The 25,272-nt window shown below is 38.5% G+C and overlaps 1 protein-coding gene across 1 annotated transcript in view; it reads left to right on the top strand.

Annotated features, from left to right (window-relative positions):
• The window catches only part of RASIP1 (Ras interacting protein 1), a 570,016-nt gene that overhangs the window by 320,626 nt on the left and 224,118 nt on the right, over nt 1-25,272 (top strand). The window contains exons 5-6 of the mRNA XM_044081539.1: nt 1,705-2,334; nt 21,824-21,861. Coding sequence (XP_043937474.1) covers nt 1,705-2,334; nt 21,824-21,861 — 668 coding nt within the window. The remainder of the gene's footprint in view (nt 1-1,704; nt 2,335-21,823; nt 21,862-25,272) is intronic.

Below are 25,272 nucleotides of genomic sequence, written 5' to 3' on the forward strand. Positions count from 1 at the left end.
CTATTAGGGGAAATTATGAACAGATCATTAGGGAGATTCCCCTACTCTTTACAGCTGGTGACATGAGATCTTTTAGATGCACTTAAGCTACCCCCAACTCAAAGAGATGTTATCCCGATTTAATATCTCATCTGAAGGATGAAACACTGCTGTGTTTGCTGTTAGTCTGTGAATTAGTAATTCAGGTTTTCTAGCTTTGGGACACAATCTACAGATGTCATACCTTCATTTTGTCTCGGCCCCTACATACTCCAGGTGGATTGTTTTTTATCTCTCTGTATTGAGTGTGAGAGCTCCTCTGAAATACTGTGTTTAGTTTTGGAAGCCTCATTATCATTAGGAAATAGACAGGATACGGGCAGTTTGGAGGAAAGCATCTAGAATGATACATGGTCTGGAAAAAAAAACATGAAAGAAAACTGGAAGAGCCTAAATTTTATAAGACTGAAGAAATAAGGTCAATTAGGGTATCTTTGAAACAAATACATGCAAGAGAGTGAGAATGGATGCTGAGTTGGACAGCTCAGATGAGACATAAAAACGTATCATTTCAGAGAACAGCTGGTGAGTGATTGGTATAACCTTTCTAACAGGTAACAGCCAGATAACTGAAGTTTGTATTATGACAGACATGAATTTTTTAATGAGAGGTGGGAAAGAAGTAAAACATTATAAGTAAATAAATAAGATGCTAGTTGAATAGAATTTGTATCTATATCAAATAAGCAGGAAAATTAGAAAATCATTTGGACACTGGATGATACCACCTATATGACATTCGAATGTATAAAATCTATTATATGCATCCCAAGAAGGAAAATGATGGCCAGGCAATAATATTGCTTTAGTACAGGCTGTCTCATTGGATTAAATGTATCTTATAACCGCTGCTCACATAGGTTCGTCCTTAGTTACCTGTCTCATCAGTATGACTTTGCAAATTTGTTCCAAGTTATAGATCCAGAATATGAACCACATTACCTCTATTTTGCATCAGAAGCATCAGCAGAGCTCCATAGTGAACACAGTGCAGCATCTGTACTCTCACACTGATGGAGCACCATTAAACACAAGTACCTATTTACTGCTAATCCTGTGCATTTACTTGCATTAAGTTTAGTGCAGTTCTTCTGTCTGTGTAGTCCACATATATGATTAAACAATCTTTTATTATCCAACACTAGGAATTAAAAGTCTAATGCTAGTTGTATAAAGCATTGTATAGATTGTAGCAGATATGAAATTCCAGCAATTGATGCATATCTCTGATCAATATATCCTGTAATGCAATACTAAATACATAACCTAAGATCACAGAATATAGGCTAGGTTTCAGTATTTTCTGATCCTATACAAGATCCATTGCAGAATCGTTTTCAGGACATGTGTATCTGGATCCCACAGTTCACTGGTAACATTCTCTTAGGATTCTACTTAGCTTACCGATCTGCTAAGTTTAGGATTCTTAACATAAGGTATTGAACCAAAATTCACTTGCTAGGTTTAAACTGAACAAGGAACACATACCCTTACTGTTTTGATGAAGAAATCTATTTCACATTTGCTCAGTGATTGGTATACACTAGAACTTTATGCCTTGGGATCTTTATTATCAGTGTTTTGTTAAGCAGTCAGTGAAATAATTTTTTTTTATTTTCATAAGCAATCTAATTTTATTTGTTCGCTTTTCTATTTTTTTTTCAGGATTTTGTGGTGTATGTGATGACTGGTAAAAAACACATTTTTGGAAAAGGAGGCAAAACTGCCTCTGGACAAAAAGAGAGGATTGACACATACTTGACAGCACCTGATATCCTTTCCCGACACTGTGTTATCAGACAAGTGAGACTTCCAGGAAAACAGTACCAAATGGTGGTACGTCCCTTTCGAGGGGCCTGTGTAACCCATAATGGAGGAATTCTGCTGCGTGAAGCTGTACTACTTCCAGGAGATTTAGTGGGTATGGGAGAGCATTTTCTTTTCATGTACAAAGACCCAAGGGTTGCCCAAGACAGACTTGCTTGGCTGCCCAAACCCTCAACTCCTCAAACACTTAGTGGAGTCTTTTGTTGCCAAATGTGTGGACGTTCACTTCAGGAGCGACAGGAGGCCTTCAGGGCCTACATGGAAAGTAAAGAGTTACTGCTGCAGTATTGGCCTGAGAATGAAGATTCTCTTTTAAAGGAAATTTTAACTACAGCTGATGGTGAATTTAAACTTGCTCCTGCATATTTATTCAGTCTCTGTATCCAGCACTCCACGAGTTTCTTTGAACCTCAGCACTTCCCAAAACTTTTGCTTAAAATAGCCAACATCATTAAAAAGGTTGTCTGGGTAAGTGTATCACTGCAACTGTTTTATCAATCTTATGCATACTGTTAACTAAATTAATTGCTTGTTTCTTTTTGTTGTTACAATATCTGTTTTATTATATTTCTATTGATTTTTATTGTTTGTTGCCTGCAGTGAGATTTGATTTATACAGAACATTGTCTATATTCCTTGAAAGAGGCTAATCACTCTGTGAAAAAAAAAGAAAGAAAAGAAAAAACTCTCACTGAATCTTTTATTGATCACTAACTTTGTAGACATTTTTTAATCTGTCTATTCTTGGTAAGATTATCAAAAAGGTTGTGCCCTTGCAACTGAAGAGTGTTTTGATCAACTGTTATGTCTTTTGAGGGTTTTTATGTGGGATTCAGGAGGAGATGGGTCAGCATAGGATCATATCAGGTTACTAGGCTAATGGCCCTGGGGCCCTTACAAGCCTAGCCAAGAGTTTATCCCCAAAAGAAACCTCAGTGAACATCTTGGCAAAGATGAGATGTCTGCATTATCCTGGTAATCCTTTAGACAACTGTAGTCTTTGATATACATGTTTGCATCATACTGACTGGGAATATCCCATATTTTGTATTGCTTGGGAATATCCCATATCCCATATTGATTGGGAATGGAATGGAGACAGTGGAGCAGTGTAAAGATGATACACCAGATTTTTAAGGAATAGATAGTGAACAATTAGCACTGTCATGCTTTTCTCTTCTAGTATAAGATTCATTTTGTAGCATTCTGTGAGAATTGCTGTTTGTTTATATATGCCAGTGGAGCTCATTTGGTATGCAATGGACTTTCACTTGTGTGCTTATGTGACCCAGTTCTAGATTTTTTGTATCCCTGGTTTTGCGAGTCCATCTCTGTGGCTAATTATTCATATTCCTGAAATAATGGAATAAATGGCAACAAATTGCTTCTGGGTTAATCAGACAAGACCAGGGTCTTGGTATTGTACCCTAGTCATTGCCCAAGCAATATAATGCAGCACAGTTGTTTGAATATGGACCAGGATGATGACAATCCCCCAGAAGAGGATAAGACAAAGGGTATGGGACTGAAATCTAACAGCAACTTGTCCTTTTCTGAACAAACTGCTGTCATTCTATTAAACAGATTGCTTCCATCCAAAGAATTTTTCCTAAATCTGAGATCTAAAATCAGCTGTATATTTACTACTGATGTACATACTCATATTGCCTCTCAGTTTGCTTACAGTAGTATCTTAAAACTCTGGGTTTAATGTTTGATATCTCGATGACCTGCAGCTAAAGCAGGACTTGATAGCATGACTCTTCACTAACTACAGTAAGAGAAATCCTAACTCTCCTATACTAAGGGACCAACATTGATTTTGATCCACTAGAGCATCTGATCCATTTATTTACTTGCAATGTCCTACACTGTCTAGGCCCATGTGCTGACCATCCACTTAATCCCATACTCAATCACAAGTCCACTGCCTATAACTTGAGAGCATCTGCTAAATTCCTATGGTGTGGCTTCAGTGTGCAGGATATAGACAATCTGTACTTACAGCCCAAGCTCTTTGGTATTCCTTACCTCTACACTTTCATGATTGCAACTCAGTCTTGACTTCAGAGAATTCCCTGAAAACCTATTTGTCCCTCCAAGAATTTGACCAAGACACTTATAGGTTCATCGGTTCATAGGTAGGTACTAGGCTATCGGCCTAAGGGCCTAAGTAAGCCTAGCCAACAAGGTTCCCTGGCTTACGCCACCCAAGAAAGTTATTTTCCTGTGCCCCTGTCGAACAGAGCCACAGAAGTGATCCCCGGGGTGTATTTCCTATTTCCCATCCACTTATCAAGATTCTTCCTGAAGAGTGCTAATGAGGAACTTTGCTTGACATAGATGGGTAGCTTGTTCCAGAGTATGGGAAGTCTCTGGGACAGGAATCTATCCCTCCAGCATGTCCTGTTTATTGTGGTGACAAGGTTTAGGTCCCTAGAGCATGTAGCTTGGAGGGATTGGGACTTCTTTAGGTGTAGCATGTCCAACAGCTCTGGGTTTGACATAGCTTTATATGTTAGGCAGAGATCACCTCAGTGTAGGCGATATGCTACAGAGTAAAGCTGGAGTTCTTTGAGCCAGTCAGTGTAAGGCATCTGTTTGAGGCCAGTAATCCTCTTTGTGAAGTACTTCTGTGGCCTTTCCAGCTGCTGCAGATGTCTTGTGAGGTACATTCCAAAAGGGGCATTGTTCTCTATAATGGGTCTAATGAGTGTTGAGTAGAGGGGAAAAATTACCTCTTTTTTCCTAGATGAGAGCTCTTTTGTGATGAGCTGTGCCACGTAGAAGGATTTCCTGACTACTGTGGTGATGTGATTATCAAAGGAGAGACTACTGTCCACCTGGGTCTCCAGGTCTCTTATCACACATTCAGCATTAACTAGACTGCTGCCTATGTGGTAGTTCGTGGGTACAGAGTTTTTACCAATGGGGATGACAGCGCACTTTTTGGCATTGAGCTTGAGGCCATGGCTCTGACACCAGGCATCTGTCTCAGTGAGGCCCTTCTGTAGTCTGTCCACATCATTTGGGAACTCAACTATGGCTCCTAGTTTGCAGTCATCTGCGAACTTCATTAGCCAAAGGCTTTCTGTGTTAGCCTGTACTTCAGCGAAGTAGATACCAAACAGGAGAGGTCCCAGGACTGAACCCTGTGGTACTCCACTTGTCACTGGTTTGAAGTCAGATTTGGAGTCTGCAACTTTTACAGTGTGGGTTCTGTCAGTGAGCCGTTTGGCAACCCATCTTGTGACATAGGGATTTATACCTAGTTTAGTGAGTTTAGCTATAATTCCAGAATGGGGGATGGTGTCAAAAGCATTGGTGAGGTCAAGATAGGCGGTGTGAACCACCTTACCCTCGTCTACGGCTTTGGTGACTGCCTCAAAGAAGTCGATCAGGTTCAGGAGGCATGATCTGCCTTTCACAAACCCGAACTGGTTGGGGTCCAGAGTTTGGAGGTTACTAATGTCTTTGTTTATGAGTTCCATGGCCTTACAGACCAAGCTCGTCAGGCTTATACAGCGATAGTTCCTGGGATCAGTGGTGGCTCCCCCATTGTGGAGCGGGATAACTGTTGCTGTGCGCCATTCAGTGGGCACAAAGCCTGATGTGAGACTATGATTGAACATGGTGCATAGGTGGGGAGCCAGTTTGTTCTGAAGTTCATGTAAAATGCAGCCTGGGATGTTGTCAGGTCCCATGGGTGCTGTGTTTTTGGCTTTAGAGAGTGCAGCTTTTACCTGCATAGTTGTGATTACAGGGACTCTGCATTCTTCCTGTGTAGATATGGGCCCTTTAGGGGGAGAGAGAGGAGTAAAGTTAGTACTGAACCTATGTGCCAGGACGTTGGCAATATCAGTTGGTTCTGTAATCTTCATGCCGTTGTGCTGTAACAGAGCAGATCTGGGTGTTACCATTGCGATTCTTGACATAGCTATAGAATGCTTTGTGGTTGTCCCTAGAATCAGTGGCAATTTTGTTTTTGTAGCTAACTTTGGAGGATCTTATAAGGGATCTCAGCTTCTTACTGAGGCTGACCAGGGAACTCCTCCACTCATGGGATTTTACTCTCTTTTGCAACAGTTCCTTCCCTCTGTTGTAGAGTTTCTTTATGGCAGGGGACCACCAGATTGGCTTCCTTTTTTTGGAGGATAGCGTCTTGGTTCTGTTTGGGATAGCACGATCCATGCACTCGTGTAAGTGCTTATAGAGTAGATCTGTGTAGGATTCAGCAGTCGTAACTGTATTGTCCATCTGCATGGATGTCATGAAGTTCACCACTTCTGTCTTAAGAAGCATGAGGTTGGCTTTGGAGAAATTTTTTACCATGATTTCCTTAATGGGGGGTGGGGGCGGGATGTGGATATCTAGGGTGATTAGCTTATGGTCAGATCTGACCAACAAGGAGTTGACTTCAGGTGTGGAACACCGGTCACTCATGTTGGTAATGACTAGGTCTAGGATATTATTGCCCCTGGTGGGGAATGTAGATAAGTTTATCCAGGGCATTGGAATTTATGAATTCCAGAAAGCGTTGAGCGAAGGAGTTGGTACATGAGTAGTTAATGGTGGGGTTGTTGAAATCACCCATTATTAGGGTGTGTAGTGGAACCCTAATATTTTCCAGTATATCAGGAAAAGAGGAGTGGGAATCATGGGACATGGTGGGGGATCTGTAGCAAGCTACAATTTGGATTGCAGTTTTGCCCAGAGTTAGTTGCACTTGGATAACCTCGGATGCATTATGCTGAGCAACTAGCCTGGAGGTGTGGATATCCTTAATGGACACACCTCTGCCTTTGGTATTCCGGTCCAGGTTAGGTGGCCGGAAAGTGTGGTATGAGTTATAGCCTGGTAATGCAGAGGTGCTCTCTGGAGCCTTGAACCAGGTCTCAGTCACTGCACAGACATCAATGTTCTCCATTTTACGGAGTGCCTCGAGGGAGTGCATTTTGAGATGTAGACTTCTATCATTGAGTAGCATTACTCTCAGTTTTTGCTTGCCTGTTCCTGTTACGGTGGTGAATTTGTCATTTGAACCTTGCCTAAAAAAGGCACTATGGGGCAGCAAGAGCCTTAGCCAGTATCCAGAATCCCAGGGGTGACAGGTGCAGGCCATCTCTGGCAAAGCATCACGGTCTGTCGACCATGTAGGTCAGGGCAGACAGATACTGGATCCTCTTAGAATGACACCAGAAGTTTAACCAATTGTTGAAGTCAATCATTTTGTCCTTGTACTGCAGTATCATTCTGGGAGATGGCAGGATGCTACTCAGGGCTTGGGTCATATCTGCCTGGGCTACAAGATCGGAGAGCTCTTCCATGTCTCTTTTCATGTAGTCCAGGGAGGTACATCTCAGGTCATTCACACCAACATGGACAATGACTAAGTCATATTTGTACTTGTTGTGGAGTGACCTGAGTGCTTGGGTTATGTGGTGGATCCTGGCACCCAACAGGCAGCTGACAGTAACCTTCTCCTTGTTTAGCCTGGTGAGCGGACATCAGTGTGCCTGACTATAGAGTCACCTATGACTAGTGTGTTGGGTACGTTGTTTTGCATTATGGGCTGTGGTTGAGTGGCACACTGAGTCTGTGGGCTATGTGTCATTTGGGTTGTGTTGGGGGGGGTGGAGGTTGCCTGTGTTTCTGCTTTGGAGGTCTCTGTTGCTTGAGCAGATTATTATTGAGAGCCTCCATGAATGTTTTTGTGTTTCTATGCGTGGATTTTGGTGGTGTAGGTTTAGTGGGACTATGTGATGAGTGTGGTGTGGTGCAAGTGTTTACCTTCTCCTCTTGACTGTCAAGTTCAGTCTTGGTTGGAGAGAGCTTTACCTCCAGTTTGGCTAGATAAGTGCATCTCTCACAGGTTGTGGTGTTGGGTGGTAGGAGGAGAGGGTTGTCTGTGTACATGAGGCAGTTGCTACATTGCCCCAAGATGCCCAGATTCATCAGATAGACATGAGAGAACACTGGGAGCTGACCCTTGGACATGCCTGAATAAAAAAACAACTTTCCTCTAGACAAGTGAGGAAAGTGAGTATAAGAGCTGTTTTTCTGTAAGCAAGTGGGGAAAGTAAGTACAAAAACTGTTTTCCTCTAGGTAAAGAGGAAGGTTGAGTGCTGTAGTAATTTGTAGCTTATTTAGTGCTAATAACAAGTTCTGAACAAGTGCTGAGCACGAATAAGCAAATTCAAGTGCTAAAACTAAGAATCTGCACCTGGGTCTTGTGGTAGATATGCTAACTAGTGCTTATCACTCCCACTGATAAGGTAGAATGCTTCCCTCCAACATAGAAAGGCTTGGGAGGCTCAGAAGCTTACAAACAGTCCTGGATACAGCAAATCTGTATCTGGACTAGACTAGGTACAGGAAAGGTGGGAAACAAGCACAAACACAGGCTTTTAAACCATAAAATTGAAAGAGATGGGAAAACTGCCCAAACGGCCAATAAACTACAATTTCTGGACCAGAAACCACTTGATATAATTTTGATCTGACTCAACTGTACTAAAATTAACTGTTGTAATGACTAAATTCCCTGTTTTATTGGGTTAATCACTATATCAGCTTATAATTACTTCTGCAGATACAATAATTTTACTAGTTATTATTTTTGTACATTTGTTTTATGCATTTATGATATTTTTTTGTAATCCATATTCTAAAGGCACATAATCATAAAAACTGTAACATTATATTACCTTACTTAATGAACCTATTTAGCATTACTGTCTGTTGCTTTCATTTTATTATCCTTATTGCCTTGCCCTGCCACTAAAATTGTATCGTCCTGCTTCCATGATCATTTTTTAGTATCTCAATATCCTGTCATTAGATTTGGGCTTGTAGGTTGCAGGACATTTTTCTGTGGGGGCAACTAGATGGGGACACATGGCTGAACTGCAATTCAGCACAGCCCATGGCTTTGACAAATTCACTGAGGGCACTGAAAAGTATGTTATCATAGGATGGAGTTCGCTGTGATAATGAATATTTGGCAGTTTACACAAAGTGACATGCGAATTTGCATGCCTGTCCATCTTCCTGGATATACCTGCCCATTTGGCGTGCCAGTCAATGATGGCATGCCCAAAGCTGTGCAGAAATAACTGCAAGATACTACACTTGGAGATTACCAAGGTGTTTACCTTGCAAACACAAGGTGCAGGGTTTGATTCTCACATGGGGTAGATGGTTAGGCTTAAAATGGCCCACAATGGCAGTTAGCCTAGTACTAATCTATGAATCTATGAACCTATGTAGAGTCTTGCCCACAGCTGGAATAACCATGTGCAGGGGGACAGGACAGGACTGTGTGTCATCTGTCCACTCTTAATCTAACAGAGGTGAAATATCAGGTGGATGTCTGACACTGGCATACTGTAAATCTCTTAATGAACTTCTTAGCATGCTGCAATGAGAGCAAAATTTGATACATGGAGAATTCCTGCTCAGGGTAGTGGCTATTACTCCCTGAAGGCGAGACAGTATGCCTAGGGAGTAAGGCCTACAGCACACTGGAATATAAGTGTAACTACTACAATGTATGGGACTTCCTCCATGCTACAGCATTCTTCTACAAGATGTAGTTGCATAAGTATGTAATGTACACCAAGTACTACACCTATGATTTTACCCTGACACATTAGTAAAGGCAATGCCCATTGGACACTACATTTTTTTTGCCACTGACATGTCCACTGGGCATCCTGCTATGGGTGCATGCCTATTGCTTGCTGTTCTTAGGGTCCTGGGGGGCCATAGACATTTTCACTCCCTTGAACTTAGTTATTCTAGCTGTGGACATGGCATATATGCTCCTCAGAGCTTACAGTGAATTTGCCAAAGCCATGCATCTCTGCAGCTGAACTGCAGATTTATATGCTACCAACTAATTTCACCCATGGAGAAATGACCCACAGCCTACAAGCCTGAATCTCCTGCCATTCTCTTCAGCAAAGAAGTCATTAGTGCCACTTTACTGTTAAACTGCATAACTGCTAAGGCAACATGGTGACCCGAAAGGAAGTTTTAATTATTAGGGGAAGTGCATCGTGGAAGCTGAAACAGAAAAACTAAGGAAGGGCACTATTAATATCACATCATGCTGCCATAAGTGATACCTTGTATTAATATCACATCATGCTGCCATAAGTGTTACCTTGTATTAATATCACATCATGCTGCCATAAGTGTTACCTTGTATTAATATCACATCATGCTGCCATAAGTGTTACCTTGTATTAATATCACATCACGTTGCCATAAGTGTTACCTTGTATTAATATCACATCATGCTGCCATAAGTGTTACCCTGTATTAATATCACATCACACTGCCATAAGTGTTACCTTGTATTAATATCACATCATGTTGCCATAAGTGTTACCTTGTATTAATATCACATAATGCTGCCATAAGTGTTACCTTGTATTAATATCACATCACGCTGCCATAAGTGTTACCTTGTATTAATATCACATCACACTGCCATAAGTGTTACCTTGTATTAATATCACATCACACTGCCATAAGTGTTACCTTGTATTAATATCACATCACACTGCCATAAGTGTTACCTTGTATTAATATCACATCACGTTGCCATAAGTGTTACCTTGTATTAATACCACATCATGCTACCATAAGTGTTACCTTGTATTAATATCACATCATGTTGCCATAAGTGTTACCTTGTATTAATATCACATCATGCTACCATAAGTGTTACCTTGTATTAATATCACATCACATTGCCATAAGTGTTACCTTGCATTAATATCACATCATGCTGCCATAAGTGTTACCTTGTATTAATATCACATCACGTTGCCATAAGTGTTACCTTGTATTAATACCACATCATGCTACCATAAGTGTTACCTTGTATTAATATCACATCACATTGCCATAAGTGTTACCTTGCATTAATATCACATCATGCTGCCATAAGTGTTACCTTGTATTAATATCACATCACGCTGCCATAAGTGTTGCCTTGTATTAATATCACATCATGCTGCCATAAGTGTTACCTTGTATTAATATCACATCACATTGCCATAAGTGTTACCTTGCATTAATATCACATCATGCTGCCATAAGTGTTACCTTGTATTAATATCACATCACGCTGCCATAAGTGTTGCCTTGTATTAATATCACATCATGCTGCCATAAGTGTTACCTTGTGTATTTCCTCCAACTCTCCCCTCAGCTGCTAGCCAATGCAGTAGGAATTTTACCCTCCAGTCTCCTATAGGGGATGCCATAGTCGTTACATAAACTGACACCATTTACTCTCCCCCCACCTCCTATGGAACACTAGCTGGAGTCATTCTCTCTGTCCACAACACAGACCTCTGGCTCCCAAGTTGCTAGTCATTCATGGGTCATCTGAACTTCACAGAGATGGCCAACAACTACTCCAGCACCCTGTCTACTATTTTTAACTTTTTTGTTAGCATAGTGGTGCAGCGGTTAGTGTTGTCGCTTCACAGCAAGAGGTTCTCCCATTCGATTCTCGGCTGAAGTGCCTTCTGTGTGGAGTTTGCATGTCCTCCCCACGGTCGAGTGACATTTAAAGACATGCAGGTAGATGCATGCATGAATGGGTGTGCCTTCTTTGAAGGTTGAGCATCGGGCTGGCAACTCGGCACTGCAAAATCTACTGCCAATCATTAGTGGACCGGAGTTCCTCTGTGGTGACCACTAACCGGGAAAAGCTGAACAACTTTTAATAATAATGACATCCAAGGAGTTGAAGTAAAATTGCAATTCCTTCCTTTGTGTGGATACAAAACTACAATAGCCATGTATCAAACTACTGATCCATACAAGTAGATTATTTCTACCAATACTATAGTTTCACTCCATATTAAATCAATGCTGAAATTAGAGCTAGATAGCTGATTGTGATATTTGGATTTATATACTTAATAATGGCATGTTACTCAAAGTTAGATGCAAGCATAGATTACCTGAGGCTTTTTAATTAGTATTATAAAATGGTCATTCCAGCAACGGGTGCTAAAAAGTGCAGCATGCACTTATGTAAAAATACAAATTTGCTAATCAATAAGGATTTGCTCCGTTAAAAAGGATGTCAGTTCACAGAACATTATGAACTAATAGAAAATAAGTTTGTAAATAAAAAAACTGTTTTGATTGCTCAGAATTCAAAATGGTACATTATACTCCTCTGAAAACACCCATTTATTGCACTAAATTAATGCCCCACAACCACAAATTAAAGAAATTCTAAATAAATATCTCCATCTTTTCTAATGCTTAAAAAATATATTTATTAATACTATGGGTACAATTTACAGTAACACCGTTGTCTGAAAACTGAAACACCAGATAGGTGCTGTTTAACTTCAATTCACCTTTCTAATTGGCATACCTCTGTACTAGAATGAAATCATGAATAACTGTAAGTGCTCTTGAGATGAATTTCTTGGATCTGTTTCTCAAGTACATTAACAAATTGGTTATGATATGTGACCCAATCATAATTTTGTATTATTATTTTTGATTATGTAGAACTCAAACTGAATACATTCTTTTAAAAGGATGTTTATTTATTGGCTTTGTTAACTGGGTAATAGGACTCAGCCCAAACATTGTTTTCAGTCATAATCCCAGAGGTAGGCAACAACAAATAAAATTAAATCTTACCAAGAATTCCACAGACTGAGTGTTTACAATAAGTATTTACAAGCATCTGCTACAGCTAGTTGACCAAAAAAAACTGCCTTTCTGGGATTCGAAGTTCAACTGCATGATCAGTGCAGGAAATATTTAACATCAAAACAGAAAAAAATATATATTTTTATAATAAATACAAACTGCTGATACAGTTAACCCATTTTCTAAGCAGAATAATACCTTCCGAGGTAGATATTATTATTAAATAGTCAAGAACATTGTTGGGCTTCAGAATACATTTAGATAGTACATTATTCCCCCCAAATGCTCCTTGTATTGCATACTATTTTTGCATACGCCTCTCATCTTAAGGTGCTACATTAGGTAAAACAATTTATTTTGTATTTATTTAGTTTTGCTTTACCTTATTCAGACAGCAAACTAAAAGATTATTATCTACAACCAACTCCAAACGATAAAGACTAATACTGTTACAGATACTGTTACTGTTACACACACTGTTACTGTTACACATACTATTACTGTTACAAATACTGTTACTGTTACACATACTGTTACTGTTACACATACTGTTACTGTTACTGTTGACACATACTGTTACTGTTACAGATACTGTTACTGTGACATACTGTTAATGTTACACACACTGTTACTGTTACACATACTATTACTGTTACAAATACTGTTACTGTTACACATACTGTTACTGTTACTGTTAACACATACTGTTACTGTTACAGATACTGTTACTGTGACATACTGTTAATGTTACACATACTACTGTTACTGTTACAGATACTGTTATTGTTACACATACTGTTACAGATAAATACAAATCAATTACTAAAGCAACAGCTATGTAGTCACATATGTTGCTGTCAGCCATGACAATAGTTGATTTGATAATCGCTTACTCAACAGTATTTAAAATAGGAAGCATGGCAAATGAAGGAATGAATGAATCATGACTTTACAAAATACCATTCTACCCTGTCACCTTCCATCTCAATAATGGTACCCTGACTGAGGAGCTACAGCCTTGAAGAAGGTCATTTATTAAGTTATGTGGCGTAGTGAATTTCTTCCAGTATTGGGGTTGGAGCCTCCCCCTGATCAGAAACCATCTCAGCCAAACAGTTGGGAAAATTCAGATTCAGTGAACAAATTTATTAACTGAGTTTTGGTCAACAGTAGTTTATTCTTTGAACTGGTTTACATAAGTTTAAATTAACTTTTAATATTTTTGACCAAGATTTAAGTACATCTGTTGACAACTTGTTTATAATTAACAAGCTTTGTTAAAAATAGCAGTACTGTCAGAAGGAAAGCTGTTTGCAAAAAACATGTCAATGGTGTTGGCCTTTTGTTAGCAACTGAATCCAATTTATTTATTTATTTATTTATTTATTTATTTCATTTTGAGAACCGGGTGGGTAGACTGGTCTGAAGTCCCATAGCAGCTATGACCCAGGCCCTGAGGCAATACATACACATTGTTTTACAATAAGTAAAGGAATACAGCAAGTATCAGGATTAAAACAAGAATAGAACCAAGATATCAGTAGAGTGTCTACAGTATGAATATCAAATAGATTTATATACCTTATATATGTTTGCAAGGCAACAAAATATTCATATTATAATCATTTAAATACAATGAGGACAAACACTAGAATGGATACTAAAAAAACACCAAAGCTTGAAAAAAGCATGGTCACTCCAGTAAAAAAATGTTTATTAAAAATAAATACAGATTAAATGCTTTCATCAAGTTAATTCACAGACTTCTTCAGAAGCCAATCAAGCCATCAAAACACAATTTAAACATCCCTCCTTGTGATCACGTCTTGTTAAAATACATTTTTAAAAAATAAGCAACAATCAAATTGAAAAAAACGTTGTGACTATAAAATAATGCTTTTTATGTTGATTAAATGAGTACTGCACATACTATATTTAAATTATAATTAAAACCCTTAATATGTAAATAAACATGACCTTATAGATCAACAATATAAAACTTTGTTTATACTTTGTATGAATCGAGTCTTAAAATGCTAGCTATAGAAATCTGTTGATTAAGACCCAGTGGAACACAGGTATTTAGCCTCAATTGTCATAAAGCCTCCTTGTGTTCTATCAAATCAGCCCATGGTCCACCCCTCAGACCCATGGGTATAATGTCAATGCCAAAAAATACAAATATGTGACCGGGGTACTTTTACACATTTGTATAATGAATTTTTGATTTGTTTGTTCCTTATGTGCAACATGTGTTCATAAATCCACTCTCTAAATTTATGTTGGGTCTTCCCTATATAGCAATTATCATAATTTTTGCACAAAGCTGAGTGTATAATTCCCACTGAGTTACATATACAGTGAAAAAAATGTATGTACAAGCTGCTTATTAAACTTAACTTTGTCTTTCTCCAAGATATGCTTACACTGACAACCTAACCCACATTTGGAAGTACCAAAACTTTTATTGGTCAGTATACAGGGTTGTTTACCACTTTCCAGAAGCTTTTTTAAAGATTTACCTTTTCTATAAACTACTCTTGTTTTTTTCCCCTGAAGAATCTGTTAATCCCTCAAAACATAATCAAATATTCCAGGTTTATTTTTGAGGGTCCCATACACAACTCATGGTCTTGTATGTAAGCAGTGATAAAAGAACACACATATTCACCTGTGTTATGTGGCCCATCACATATAGCTGGTTGGGACTGTGCTGACTTAAGAATAGGCAACAAGTCACCATTATACGTTTTCCTGTTAAACTCACAATAAATGTCACAGACTAAATTCTCAGGATACCTTCTAGAATAAAATATTTCTGACATCTTGTGTCCTTCTGCCTCAAACACCATGTCATCTGAAACCATCCTCGTCAATCTAACAAATTGTTCCTTGACAATTCTTCTCTTATAATGATCAGGATGACAACTGGTGTAATGCAAAAACCCATTAGAAGGGGTGGGTTTCCTATAGATACTGCTTACAACTGAGTTCTTAGTAACATCTTTGTTGATTAATACATCTGAGTAACTGATACTGTTACAACTATATGAATGTGTAAATTTTAAAAATGATGTCGTGGAATTTAAATGATTCACAAATGCTTCTGCCTCAACCTCAGAAACATCTCAAACTATAAATATATCATCCATAAAGCATACATATAGCTGCCAGGGAGAAGGGTTGGAAACATTAAACACAAATTTCTTTTCCCACTGTAACATCACTATGTTGGCAAACAAGGGGGCACAAGATGCCCCCATCGCCACTCCTTTCTTTTGCTGGAAATTCTGCCCATCAATATGTACAAAGATGTAATCTAATGCCAGTTTCAAAAGAGTACTCAAAACATTTCTTTTGTTGCTGTTAAAGGCACATGATTCGACCAAATAATCATGAAACAATTCCAAGCCTTGGGCGTGTGGTATTACACTGAATAAATTCACAACATCTACAGTCAAAAAGGCTAAGTTTTCTGCATACTCAACCTCACACAGTTTCATCAAAAAATCCCATGAGTCAAACGAGATGAACATGGGCGTTTAACACATCTTTTACTTTAACATCTATATATTTAGATAATGGATGTGTTACAGATGTTCTTGCATTGACTATAGGTCTCAGAGGGGGTCAGTTGGGTTCTTATGTATCTTCAAGATGCCAAATATAGATGAAATTATTGGGAATTTAACTTGTAAAAAAGCAAAAACATCCTCAGTTATTTGGCTCTGATCAAACATGTCCCAAAGAAAAAAACATATTTTTTTTGTACACAGCATTTATGTAATTCAGGGAGGTTTCTTCATAGCAATCCTTATTGTATAGATGCTTGTGCATTTTGTTCATGTAATCAGTTTTGTTCATAATTATCACTCCCCCTCCCTTTTTGGGTTTCATAACCGTAATACTTTTATTATGGATTAATTATTTTAATAACAATGCTTCTCAATCATTTAAATTATTAACATCTGGCCCCCGTCTTTATGCACAGTTTTTTTAATAGAATAAGGGGAAAGAACAAAGGTGGATTGAAAGCATTGCTTCTAAGTAAGGTATTGATCTCATAATTCATGTTGGTGTTGTTAAACATTATCCTAAAGTTCAATTTCCTAAGATGTAATTTTAAATCAACCAGTACATTCTCAGTTTTAGATGTAGATCAACATAAATGTCACTGTAAACATTGGTAGTGCTTTAGCTGTATTTATTTAAAAAAAAAAACTTTTTTTACCGAAGTGGCCGTGTTTTTTTCGAACTTTGGTGTTTTTTTAGTATCAGTTGTTTGGAGGATCCTGGTGTGTTTCTCCCAAAAACTAGAATGGAACTAGGATTTCAGAAAAGTGTGTATTGTCGGAATTTCTGATTAGATTTATATACTTTATACATGTTAATAAGGAATAACAAAATATTTGCAGTAGTTACGTTATAATCATTTCAGTTCAACAATGAAAAAGCGGGTGTTGCAGAATAAGTACTGAATTCCTCAAATGAGCAGTGCAAAGCAGGGAGTTTCCAAACTATTTTCATTGAAGCAAGTTCAAGTTGGCTTATTGATTAAACTCTCCCTCATCTAATGTCAACCTATTTAACTTTACACAGTTAATTACCAGTACAACTAGACCTAACAAAAACAACATAATGGATCCATCCTTGACTGGATTCTATTGTCTGACCAAAATAAAATCACCTCAACAGGCACACTACCTCACAGTATCAGTGACCACTTGTCTACCTATATCCTACGTAAGACTACTCCATTACCAAGTCAACATCAGTATAAACAAACAAGGAATCTAACTAATTTCAAACCAGCAACTCTGAACAAAGACTTGAAAAACTTCAACTGGAATCCGTCCTACCCCTAGATGATGCTGTCGAGCTATTTAACTCAACATTCCTTGAGACTTTAAATAAACTAACCCCACTCCATCAAAAAAGAGTAATAACTTATCATGCCATCTGGCCCACTAAAACCACTAAGCAGCTCATGGTAGCCATTGAAAAATCATGGAAACTATGGCAAAAAATAACAACCCCCCTGATCTCCTTCAATTTAGACAACTCCATAATCAAGTAAAGTGTTTAGTCAATAAAGACAAGAATAAACACTACCTAGGTCTGCAAAAGAACTATAAACAAAATGAAAATAAATTCTGGTATTCCATTTCATCTCTGCTAAACCCCTGGCTCTAAGAGCAACCCCTGTCCAAATCAAGACCAAACACCCATTGAAATTGCTGCTCTAGATTTCATCAACACCATATATAATCTTAATGCCAGATTTTCTAAAGCAAATTGTGACACTAACCCCTTCCTACCAACTCAGTCCTCACAAAATACCACTAATACCTCTCTACCAAGTTTTTCTGTTTCCCCCATACCTACCACCACTATAACAAAAACTACCTCTCAAGCTCAAACCTGGCTCTCATGCTCCTGACAACATGCCCCCCTGAATACCCCATACTTAACAGGTCTATCCAGGAGTTCTACATACCTACTATCTGAAAAAAATCATACAGTCTTCCCCTCCACAAAGCTGGCAACAATACAGACATCTCCAATTTCCAGCCCATCGCTATTCTTTCCCCATCTCAAAAATCTTAGAAAAATGCATCCACACTCAATTTCTGTATTATCTACTTCAAACTCAGCTGCTTTCCCCTACTCAGCATGGGTTCAGGCCAGGCCATAGTACAACAACAGCTCTTATATCCTTCATGGATTCATGGATACTGTTAATCATGCTCAAGATGCAGGTAAAATTGTTTCTTCACTTTTTCTTGACCTCTCTAAAGCCTTTGATTCTGTCTCCCACCCCTTACTTCTCACAAAACTTTCCAGGCCAGGTATCTCCCCACAGCCCTAAATTGGTTCACCAACTACCTCAAGAATAGACAACAATCTATCAAGTGGCAGAACTCCCTTTCCACTCCAACACATCCACAGGTGTTCCCTAAGGCTCTATACTAGGGCCCCTTCTTTTCAGTATTTTCATCAAAGACTTTCACTGCACTCTTACTCACCTATCCATAATACAATATGCAGATAACTGATAACTTAGCTATCATCTGCTCAGCAAATTCTACATCTGCACTGCAAAAACATACCCAAAATGCCCTAACATCTACCAAAACTTAGATGACAACTAACCACCCTGCTCTAAACACAAACAAAACTAAAGTCTTATTTACCCCTAAGAAAACCACCCCCTTAAACAAGACTGAATTCTCTATACATTCCCAAAATAAAGCTATTATTAAGGTCATGTCCCTAACAAAACTACTAGGCATCATCTTAGATGAAAACCTAACCTTTGATATGCATGTGCACAATAATATCAAAACAAATATCAAAAATTGGGTATCCTCTATAGACGCAAACACTTTCTTAGCCTCTCTACAAAACAAACCCCTGCCTCAACCTTTCTTCTACCTTCCCTCCTATATTGTGCTCCCCTCCTAACCAATATCCAGTCCTCCCTGAAAACCAGGCTTGACACCTGCTACGATAAGATTGCTAAGTTTGCAGCTAATGCAAAATATTCTTCACATCACTGCATACTGAATAGGCTTGAACTCCTGTATTACCTAACATACTTACATTTAACCACTGCATACAAAATCATCCACAAAGCATCAGACTGCCAAGCCCTTACTCCTATACTTACTCACTATCACCCAAGCAGACCTCTAAGATCTGAGAACCAACTTTGCTTGCAAGTAGGAAAAAATTAACCTTCCTGCTGGGTAAGTGCTGGACCCTTTCTCAATAGCCAAACAGTGGAATGCTCCCCCACTAACACTTAGGATCATCAACAATGCCTCTACGTTAAAAAAGTCCCTAGGGAAACATGGGGAACATAACAATAATCATCTATGATTACATTCATAGTACATCTATTAGGTAATGATGCTATCTGTATGCACTTGATGTACACTCCTAACTCGTACTTCTGACTTACCAGGTAGAAATTTACTCTCATGCCTATTCTTATGACAAATACAGCAAAAATATAATCATGTGTTCAAATATTCTTTGCACATTACTAAAGTTAACTGTCAGTATGTTTAATAGTGTACCTAACTGTAGCTTCTTATATAGCATTCCGCACAATCTCTTATTTTAGACTGTAACTAATGTAGTTGCTAACTGTAACAAATGTAGTTATCATTAATGAGCTCCTACTCAACTGTGACTGCACACCTCTTACCGTAATGTACTTAATGTAGCTAGCTTTTACTTTATTTACCATGTATGTAGTAGTGATCTATGAATTTATTATTAATCTGTTTCTGGTCTATACACACTGAGCTGAGCAGAGGAGGGGCAGAGACCACAACTCTGATCTGTGATATATAACAATAAGTATCCTGTTCATTTTTTTTGCTTATTTTTACTAGTTATTGCTTATTCTAGCCATTTATAGCACTTTTTTATTGTCTGCTTCATACTTTTAACTGTATTTTATTGCTATAAACTAATCTGCAGGGTTGTACTAAAATTGTCTACCCAGGGCCTATTAAATCACATTTGCTACTGTCACACTGTTTGTAAAGCTTTTTAGCTAGTTACTGTCACACTGTTTGTAAAACTTTTTTTAGCTAGTTTCACCGTGTGAAAGGTATTAACTGGAAATTTTCTCCATTTGTTAAGCATCTGTTTGTTTGTTCTGATTTCTTGCCAAAGAGTATATCATATAACTGATTTGTTAGCAGTTAAAAGCATTCTCTAGAGTCTCCTTGCTCCTTTATCTGTTTAAAACTGTCATTTAGTGACTCACTGCTGATTTTCTGCTGTGATAAACATTTCTGTAGTGTTTTCTGCCTAATATAGTGTAGCTAGTAGCTGTAGAATAGTTTCCCTCCCTCCTTTCTTATTGGTGACTTGTATTTATACTTGGTGGCTTTGCAGTTGCCCACCCGTACTGTAAATTTGATCTGGGACACTCCTCCCAGTCTAATGTCATTAGCTCATTCTACCCAATACAGAGAGAACATTTGAAAAGGCCAACCCCTTGAGTTTCTTAACCTTGAATTATCTTCTGTTCCTCTTTTCTCCCTTTCCCACTTTACTTAAAAAAAAAACTTTATTCAGCAGCCTGCTGCTTTTACAGCATTTGTGTTTCCTCCTCCAACTCTATTACTTCATCTTGTTTTTTCTGCTACTTGTTCTCTAAAGTGTTCAATTGCATCTTCTCTGCTGCATTTATTACTGCTGTTTTTAGTCTGTTTACATTTTAAGTGATATTTAAGCTCCGCTGATCCAGTTTTGGTGTCCTGCAGACTACAAGTGCAACAGGAAGGTGAAAGAGATACTCTAAGTGCCTCCATTTTTATTTTTTTCATAATTTATTGCTCTCTGCACTTGTTTTTTGTCATTTTTAATTGATCTGCATTTATTTAAAGTGTATTTGCCTTAATATTGCTACACACTCAAGTGTGCTAGCTTGTACTGCATTTAAAGTGTTTTTGCTACTGTTTTAACTGCTTTAGGGTAAAATAGAATATATAGTGTGGTAGGATAGTCAGAGGAGGTTTGGGGAGGGTAGAAATGAAGATAAAGGAAAAGAGGAGTGGTTATTGTCACTTGCAATAGAGTGGAGATGATTAAGGAGAGAGATTAGGGGTGGAGTTGATAAGTACTAGTTTAAGGTAATAGGGTGAGTAGTACAGTGGGTGTGACTAGACAGGTATAAGTTTAACAGCACTTGGGGTGGGTGAGAATTGGGGGTAGGGTAGGGGAGCAGAGTGAGCCCTCAGGGCGAACGGACCGGGTCAGAGCAAGTAGTGAAGGATTCAGCAGAGACAATCAGTAAGCAGTAACAACCCATAAAATGGACTCACTTTGGCCCAGTGACAGTGGACCATCCCAGTAAACAAATGCAAATTAATAAATAATAATAATAAATTACCTTTAATATCCTGGTTCTGTTTTGGGGTTAGCATTTTGCGATTTTGTCTAAAGGGTGGTTTGTAGTCTAACTTAAATATATATGCATATAGCTGGAGTTTCTCAAGAAAGATCTTGGATACAGCTAAAGCAGTATGATTCAAAGATTTAATTTCATGAAATACTATTAACTTGAGTTTTGTACATAGGAGTTTAATGGTATAATTTATACATTAGAATGAACACATTATGAAACAAAGCCTTACATATATTTAATACTATGAGTGATTTTACAGTACCTAAGAAAAACAGCTTATTTAGAAAAATCCTGATTAAGCATCTGACTTTGATTTATTTCTTCTGCAGGACAAGATCAAGGAGATTGGAGACAGTCAGCCGGAAAAGTACGGTGCTCTTCCATTTTTGTTACAATAAGTCTGCTTGATGTGTATCTGAAAAATAGACATATATAGATTATAGATTGGAGTACTGTGTCCCCAAAGTATCTGTTACAAAACAAATGATTTTTTTAACCTTATAGAGTCACAATTTTCCTGCTTTTCATTTAATCTTAGAACAGTTTGCTTCAGAAAATATTGCTAGTATCTGGCAGTTTGTTTACATTGTTTTGACACATCTGTAAAATAAATGAAAATGCTGTATGTGCAAAGTACTGTTTTACTCATCTTTTTGTTTACCGGGTTTGTCTCTCTGGGGTAGTGGCCTCTTTTTGGTGGAAAGCTGATGTGGTATTTATACTACTGGGGCAATTTGGCCAGGGTATCAGGGAACTTCCCCTACTCTTTTTGATAGGTGCATTGGGATCTTTTACATCCACCAGAACTACACCAACTCAAGCAGATGGGCCTTGGTTTAATGTCTTATCCAAAGTATAACATACTCAGGAGTGCAGCACCTCCCTTGTGCTGCACTACAGTATCAGCAATCAATTTACCTGGGGTGGTAATAGAATGCACAGCCTTCTGCACCAAAGGTAAGTGTGCATATTGGGCCACTGACACTTCCTGTAACTAAAACTAACTACCATTGTAGGTGGAAGAATTGTCTGTGTAGTAGGGCATTATACGCGAGCATGATCATACTGCACATAGTTGAGCCTTCATTCTTAATTATTTCCCCTCTTGCCTGCAGCCAGTCAACCCATTCCTATTATTTCTGAGCTTTCCTGATGGGAGAGTTAACTGGTGGGGGAGTCATGTGGAAACCATGGTAGGGGCTTATTCCTTCCACTCCACCATCACTGAGTACATGTGAGTCTCTTATGGTGAACGCAGCTTGAACATATGGAGACTTGAGCAATACTGTCCCAATGCTGTATGTTTGTAATGCAGCCATAGTCTCATCCATGCTTTCATAACTGCTCAAACATCCTGCAGCATTAATGCTATTGGTGGGCATATACTGCCAGACCTTAAAGCCATCTTACCTGCTATACTAAGCCTCTGTGAGGTGTCTGGTGCTGTGTGACAGAATTAGTTGCCATCTTTCCCCAAGTATTGTTAAGCACAGAATGTTAATGCAGTTTACATCAGCAATAGTTATTTGTATGTATTCTTTTTTTTAACCAAGAGTGTTCTGTGCTGCAGTAAATGACCTGGCATGAAAACTCATGAAAGACATACAGAAAGACTTACTGAAATGTACTATGCATGCTTCCAGCAATGATAAGACTTTAGTCTTGCATGATGTCCCCTCCCCACTGAAAATGATGTTCACATTTAAAGAAAATATAATCGGTTTCAGCAACTGGAGGGGATCAAGATGATGAACAATCCTATCTGCTTTGCCAAGGATGGTCTACACCTCTTGTTCAAGGGCTTATGCATACTGACCAAAGCCTTTGCTAAACCTCAATGTGCCTTTTTTGGCAGAGTTCTTCTAATGAACATCTGTACTTAACTAAAAAAAATCAATCCATAAATTAAACATCAAGGTAGCCCTTCTCAGTGCCAGGAGTTTAAATAATACATTACCTGATTTGAAGTCATGTCTGCATCTGGGATGAGTCCATGTTTGTGTAGGGACTGAGATATGGTGCAAATGTAATGAGAACACACCCTCTGTGTCTGGGTTCTGTGCCTTAAGATCCACTGGAATGGCAGGGATGTCTCAGTTTTCATCAGGGTTTTCATCATACCAAAGTGATAGCCAATAACCCTCCAAGGGAGATCACTGAGCTCCAGCTTGCATGATGTAAGTCAGACCTTCAACTTATAGCATGTTATAAGCCCACTTCTAGGACTACAAATGACCATGATAAGTTAAGAGCATCCCTATTAAAGACAGCTCTCTAAGCCTTGGTGACTTCAGCTGTCCCTCCATAGACTCAAGTACCTATACTTCTAGCATTGGGTATGCACAACATTTCATAGACTGGGTGAATCAGAATTTTCTGAATCAAATTGTCCATAACACACCAGAGACAGAAATATCCTTGACCTAGTTCTCACAGACATTACTCTGATACCTGCCCATGGCTGGTCCTTCAGTTGTTAACTCTGATCGCCAGTCTGTTACCTTTACTCGCAGAAATTCTTCTGTCATGGTTATCTACACCACCCACTTTAGAGAATTCAAAAAATCTAATCTTTTACAACTGTGTGACAAAATCGCAAATTGCTAATCCCAAAAAGGAACCAGGATATGTGGCCACTTATGCTAAGGATCTTTTTGGACATTTAGTTAAATGCATTGTTAGGGCTGTCACCACCAGGGCAAAATGCAGTGGTAAATTCCATAACAACCCCTGGTGGTCACGAGACATAAATAAACTTTACAACAGAAGGAAGAAACAGAATAGATTACCTTGTAAGACCAGAACCTTTCACCACAATGCGAATATAAAACATCTCACTAAGAAATCAAATGCAGCTATTAAGTCCGGTAAAGTCTGTCATTAATATAGGCTTGCTTCAGAGGCTGAAGATAATTATAAGTCCTTTAGCTACATTAGAAAGTTAAGGAATAATTTGTATTACTGCTCAGAACTTTTCTATAATGGTACCTATTATTCAACTCCGGACAATATTGCTAACATATTGGCTAGCAGGTTTGCTTCAAATTTCTCCTCACAAACTATCATCCACACCTCAAACATACCAGGGCCACTCCCTCACACATACCAGAACCACTCCCTCCCACATACTAGGGACACTCCCATTCTCTTCTCCTCAGCCTTGAGAACTTGTTTGAAAAAGTCAGACAACCTGTGGAAAGTGTTCATACTGTTCACACTGCCCACCTGGACCTAGCAAACACATTTGATACTGTCAAAGGAAAAAACTTCAAAGACCAATACACGTAAGGTTCAGTTAAGGCACTTTAATTTACTTGCTGCGAGGAGACAAAAACATGCAAATACAAGGATTTGGCTAACTACTAACAGGAAGTATGTTCATTCTTATACTGTTTTACAAGACATGGCCTTCTAAGCTGACGTAATCAAACACAACTTTAAGCATTGTACTACAGCAGGTGTTACTTCAGATTTTCTGCTGACATGACTAGATTTGTGAGAAACATTTTAGAAAAACAACCTGGCCTTGATGACCAGTACTTCGCTTACAAGCCTCTATTGTACAGTGTTACATTTCAAGGTACTCTTCTAATACAGATACAAGCAAATGCTGATTGCAGTTCATATTTTCAAGCAGGCTTTGTCCTAATTATCTGTTACTTCTACAGCTGTGTATACTCTCATAGCACAGCGGAACTTCTTGTCTGAGTTTCATATAAGCAGTATTGTTCTATTCATTATTTTCCTAACGCAAGCAGAAATCATCTACTTCTCAGTA

The sequence above is a fragment of the Protopterus annectens genome, chromosome 1.part1 (assembly GCF_019279795.1).
Source record: "Protopterus annectens isolate FY-2018-M chromosome 1.part1, PAN1.0, whole genome shotgun sequence".
In the NCBI taxonomy this organism is placed as follows: Eukaryota; Metazoa; Chordata; order Ceratodontiformes; family Protopteridae; genus Protopterus; species Protopterus annectens.